The following is a 6,000-nucleotide window of genomic DNA, read 5'->3' as shown; positions in this document are numbered from 1 at the left end:
GTCTGCAATAAAGAAAAATTAGGTCAGTGTATAATAATATCTGCAACTTTAGTAGAAAGGCCAAGAACATTCTGAGCTAAATACGAGCATTCTTTTGGGTCAGGGCTCTTCGTTTAATTCTTGCACCTCTAACTTCTCTACATATTATAGTTCAGAATGGCCTCTACTGTTTACTAACAGTCAAAAAAAAAATTCACAAACATGATTCTTTCAATCACAGGTCTCACTCTTTGGTAAGAAACAGACCACCATTTACTTACTTACTTTCTCCCACCTACAGAAGAGAGGGAGATTAAATGGTATTAACATGGTAAGGAATCCTGTTTATCGGGTTTACGCCATACGCTTTAAGAAGAGCAGACAACAGGACCTCCTCTTATAGACAGCTACGGGAGAAGACAGTTAGCTGTCTTATCACAGGGCTGGAACAGGACAGTTCCTGTAACTAGAATGCCCTTCCTGGGAACATTTTAGTCAACCTGTAGAAATTTTGCTATACAATTAAAAGAGTCCTTTAGGATAGGAAACAAGATGAATAATGTGCTATGTATAAAAATATAGTAAAATATCTACCCCCTTACTATTCACCAATTTCTAATCTCGTTAAACTTTCATAGAATCCATGGAGAATTAAACAGGCTTACTCTAGATATTTTCTCATTAAGTAAAATTTGAAACCTATCAAACACTACATTTGCAATTCCAAAAAAAAAAAAAATCCAATGCAATCTAAATACACACATTAACAAACTTCCCAGAATAGATATTCTGTCAAGCCTAAGATCCTCACCCATCCACACAATAAGGAAACCAATCTTAGCCACAATAAGATAAATGATGCTCGCTCTTTACTGGTTCCACATTAAAAGAACTTCTAAATTCCACTGCAGTAGAAAAAAATACAAACAAGCACCAAAAACTGACATAATTTCTTCTCTAGGATATTTTTTTAAAAGAGAGAGAAATAAACATTCCTTGCGACTTGACTGGCAAAATCATTAGCTGACTAATTATTTCTAAGTCTATACTAGATACTAATGAATGATGGAATGCCCAAATCACCAGCAGCTCATTATTATTTTTGCAAAGAAAGGTAATTATATAAAATTCCATTCTCCCAGGCAATGAATGGGGGAGAAAAACATGTAACTTTACAAATGGCTATATTTGTAGGTTTGTGAAAACCAGCACCAAATGTTCATGTTTCATTATTCTGAGCAACATTTAGAAATTAACATTTCCTAATATGGACAAACAAGCGTGAACAATAAAGAATAACTTTCAAGCAATACTGCATATTGGTAAGAACCACAAAGTAAAAGAATCTGATTGGCTCATTCCTAAAGCTGCTGTAGGTTTGCCCCATTTGGAAATAGCAGGCCTCACTGCTCAGCTAATACACCAATTCCCCAAATCACGGGTACAGCGTACTTTATATTTAACTAGGCAAGATTAAGTAAAACAACTTAAAATGACATTTTAAAAAAGCAACCTAACTGAAAACAACTCTCTCTATGGAGGGGGAAAGCCCCGTCAGACCACAGTGCAGTGCCTAAATGAAACCTGAAAGCAGGAGTCACAAATAGTAGTGTCAGCTCAAGTCTACATAACCCTTTATTACGTCATGTTTATAGCAACATTATGATCAACATTATTCAAGGCTTCCTACTTCCTCCTCAGACTGCAGCAAGTTTTATTCCCACTGCATCACTGATTTCAACTCTGCTAACCGTTTACATCAACTTTCTCCACCTTGAAGTTATAAACCATTGGATGTTAAGTTTCCTGAAAACTATTTTATTCTTAAAGTTTAAACTTAAAGCTAAAATGAAATTCCTTAAAAAAATAAAACAATACAAAACAAAAAACTAAGGTGCTTTAAACAGAACCTTGTAGAAATATACTAATACCAGTGTTTAAAAGATAGCCCACAGTGGGCTATAGAAGGACAATTCTCAAACAAAACATTGTTAGAAAACTTCTTTTATAAATAAACTTTTCATGATACAAGATGAAATCAAAGATGCATATTTAAGTTGTCCCTAATAATAAGTAGTTGATCAGGACATAGGTTGAGTATCGAAATCACATTGATTCTTTGAAAAAAGAAACACCATTTTAGCCAGGCATTCCATTCACAGAAGACCATGGCCACATCCACCTAGTCTTTGGTCTCCGGGTGCCAGGATGACCCATGAGAACCTTCTCTAAGAAATTGGTTGGCAAACCTACCAAACGGGAGTCTTGGGTCCCTTAATTTTGACAGTCATCTCAGTAAATATAAAACTTCAGCGATGTCAACAGTGGAGCTCGTAAAGCGCATTAGGTATAGAAACACAACAGAAGTGCTAAACTCACTTAGTAGTACTTTAAAAGACTTGATGTCACCAACAGGGCAAAAAAACCACATTACAGTTTTCTGTTCAGATTTTATTTGAAATCTAATTCAAATTGTCAAAGCTACAAAAGGGGGGAAGACATCTGTATCATTTTTGCTAAGTCACAACATCCTAAAACAAAATACTACTACTGCCAGCAGATCCATTATACACATTGCTGATGAAATTCATTAGCACAATAAAAATTTCATCTTGAGAAACAGCCACAACGAAAGTAATTTATACAATAAAAAACAATGACAGGTCTACAGATGCAGATACTCATGAGTTTACACATGCATTCACAAACAAATAAACAAAAACCCCAGGAATGCTCTTTCATTTGATTTTTTGTTTTTTAGTTTTTTAAAAAAACAGACCGTTCAGGCACAAAACAAAATCGCATTTCCAATAAGTGACAGCATCTTAAAAATGTATGTCAGTGTTTGTTTTTCTTTGACTTTTTATGAGACCTGTGTGGAGACCGGGACTGGGATCTGGATTTCTTCCCTGATTTTTTAGGAGATCTAGACCGTGAGCGCCTAGATCTTTTAGGTGTCCTTGAACCAGATGGTGATCTGAGGAAACAAACAAAAACAATGTATCAAAGTACTCATGTGACTCAACCTATTTAAATGATCTAAAATGAGCTTTAAGGGAATACAACGAAAATCACTGAACTGAAAAAAAGGCTGTAAACTTCCCAAATTTATACTTTGCCTACACACACACACACAACTGATTCTGTATTTCCTACGCATTAGTGATCACCGGTGGTGCACTTGCTTAAAAAGAGATTCCTGAGCCTTACCACACTGCTCTACTGAATCAAAATCTCGAGGTAGGGACTGGGAATTTGCATTTTTAACAAGTTCCTCAAGTTACTGATATCCCCCAAAGTCTGAACCTCTAAATAGAAAGTTCAAAATAGCATCTAATACCATTAATAAAAATTTAAAAGCACGGCAGCTTTTCAGCCTGTCTCCTTGAAGGAAAAAGCACCAACTACAGCAATATCATCCTTGGGAACCGGTTAAGACAGTATAATTTTGTTAAGTGCTATTCATGAAGATTACCAAAACAAATAAATAATTTATATATACATGCAAGTGCCATTTAGAAAAGGAGAAAGGTACCGATTTTATAAATATTTTACTAAAAATGGATACAATAATAAAGTTTTAGGACATAAAGCAGTGTTAGCGCTCAGGAAAATTCCTCTATAAAAATAAAACATTTCTGAACCACTTTTCTGGAAAAAAGTACGTAACACACTAAATAACACACTGAAGAAATGGTTATTTATTTCTACAAGTTTCTACCTAAGAACTTGTTATTACGATTCCCGGAGGGTAGGGGGATGTATTTTTCTTTCAGCCTTGACAAAAATCAACGAATATTCTACAGAAACTAAAGAACAGAATGAAAAGTAAAGCAGCTACTCCATAGGAAACACTGGGTATGAGGTTTCTAATTCTTGGCTGGTCTTTACTTTTGGAAGCCTTCTTGGGCTTTAGTCATGAGGAGGCTGGTATGGAAATGTGAAAAGGCATAATCTAAGATGAAAGTATGTCTCTTTGGTTTTCAAAAATCCTTTAAAAAATGGCTACCAACAAAATTATTTTCAAAAGCTGGTGGAATGACAAGGAAATTGGTGTTTGAAATATTGCAAAACATGACTTGCATTTACCTTTTGGCCTTTTTGCTAACATCTCTAGGAGAGTCTTTGTGAGATGACCTGGACCGTGAGCTCTCTTTATGAGATCTTTCTGAACGCTCTGACCGCTCCGATTTTGGTGATGGGGATTTCACTCGTCTACCACTGCTACTGCGAGATGGGCTAGGGGATGTACTGTGTCGCCTTTTCCTATGGAACAAAGCCCCCAAAACATGCCATAAGTGAGCAAAGGATCAGGTATTCATTTTCCTTCTACTAAATTAGCTATTAATTCCTATCAGTTTACACTGATTTTATTTTCACTAACCTTATGGACGTTATTTTCCAACAACATTCAAAAAGCCCTTTATACCAAGAACGATTAAGTCTTAAAGACAGGTTGATAAACACAAAAACTGAATTCAACTAAATTGGATTTTCTTTTGCTATAAGAGAGATTACTGGGACAATGAACAAAATTTCATTAAGCTGTCTGATTAGAAAAGTTTTTTTAATGTTAATTTCCCAATCTTGAAACTTTTATTGTGGTTATATAAGAAAATGGGGCATCGTGTTAGCAAGCTATTCTTAAATGGTTGGGGGGAGAAGAAGAAAATAAGGCAAAAGAAGGACTATTTTAACATTTGGGGAACATGGGTGACGGATATCTGAAAACTCTTTACACTATTCTTATAACTTCTATAAAGCTGAAATTACAGCAAAATAATAAAAAAGCAGAAAAAGTGATAGATTTGTTATTTAACCATTTAGTATAACTATATTATTTGTAACTATCTGTAGAGCGACTACGCCAGAATATTTTTTATTTGCATTCACTTGGTTTTTCTTAGGAAAACCTCAGTTCTGTCAACTGAAGCAATTGTGTCTACTAAATCAGAGATTTGGGGATTGAAAGTAGGAAATAAAAGCTAAGAGAAAAATGATGTTTATTAGAGAGAAGACAAAGTGAGGAGCGAGTCCTTACAGTCTATGTATACAATCTCCCTTCGAGAAAGGACTGGGAGACTCAAGTTTACAGACAGCAGGCTCAGAAGAAATGCTTCCACTGGAGTCAACAAGAAAGGACTAGCAAGCTGTTGTGTTATTTAAGCCTTCAGCTTGATACCTAATACGGTAACTGAATTCTTGCACTGAACTAAGGCTAAGGTACCGTAAGAACCATGTAAAGGGGTGATGTTCCAGTTCACTAGGCCAAGTGCCAACTCAATGTCCCATTTCTCAGCTAATTCTGCCTCCTTGGAGGCAGGAACCAAACACGTTTATCACGAAAAAATACTTGTCTAGTTTGCTGGAATTGGTGATGAAAATACTGTAAAACAGAACATCATTTTCAATCCTGAAACCAGCATATGTAGTAAATGAGAAATGTTATACCTTTCTTTCCTTGTTGGAGTACACTCGTCTTTTTCCTTCTTGTCTTTGGATCGAGATTCCAATTTTTCTTTATCCTTCTTATCTCTTTCTCGTTCTCTTTCTAATTCTTTCTCTTTCTCCTGTTTTGTTTTAAAAGAAAGAATATTAGTCATTAAAAATACCAATCTGGGTTAATCTCATTTATGTAGTACTTCCTCATCTAGTTAACTACTTTTTAAGTCACTACTGAAGGTGATACTTTTCCAGGAAAGTTAGTCATTTCTTCTGCTTTTCCTAACCAGTGATACCAAGCAACAGCAGCTTAACATTCATTGACTGCCTCCCACAGGCCGAGCAATTACTAAACAGCTTTCCACAGACCGTTTCAGGTAATCCTTCGAAATACCCATAGTACTAAATAGTACTGTTATCCTCATTCTAGAGATAACAAATGAGACTCAAAGGTCAGGAACCATGCCCATGGTAACACAGGATACTTAAGTCAGGATCTGAGCCCAGCTCTAGAGCCAAGGCTCACAACTACTTACCCCAGGGGCTGTCCCCCAACAAATTAAAAAAACAAACAAACTG

General features: G+C 35.8%; 1 protein-coding gene across 5 annotated transcripts in view; it reads right to left on the bottom strand.

Annotated features, from left to right (window-relative positions):
- Positions 1-2,409: 2,409 nt before the first annotated feature.
- The window catches only part of U2SURP (U2 snRNP associated SURP domain containing), a 47,172-nt gene continuing 43,581 nt past the window's right edge, over positions 2,410-6,000 (bottom strand). For all 5 annotated transcript variants that reach the window (XM_019656930.1, XM_019656929.1, XM_019656928.1 and 2 more), the window contains 3 exons: positions 5,431-5,549; positions 4,069-4,245; positions 2,410-2,956 (listed from right to left, as the gene is read on the bottom strand). In XM_019656930.1, the coding sequence (XP_019512475.1) occupies positions 2,818-2,956; positions 4,069-4,245; positions 5,431-5,549 (435 nt within the window). In that variant the 3' untranslated portion in view covers positions 2,410-2,817. The remainder of the gene's footprint in view (positions 2,957-4,068; positions 4,246-5,430; positions 5,550-6,000) is intronic.

This window comes from Hipposideros armiger, unplaced genomic scaffold, assembly GCF_001890085.2.
Source record: "Hipposideros armiger isolate ML-2016 unplaced genomic scaffold, ASM189008v1 scaffold_270, whole genome shotgun sequence".
Taxonomy (NCBI): Eukaryota; Metazoa; Chordata; class Mammalia; order Chiroptera; family Hipposideridae; genus Hipposideros; species Hipposideros armiger.
Note: the sequence above shows the minus strand (reverse complement) of the source record. Positions and strands in the feature narration are given on the sequence as shown.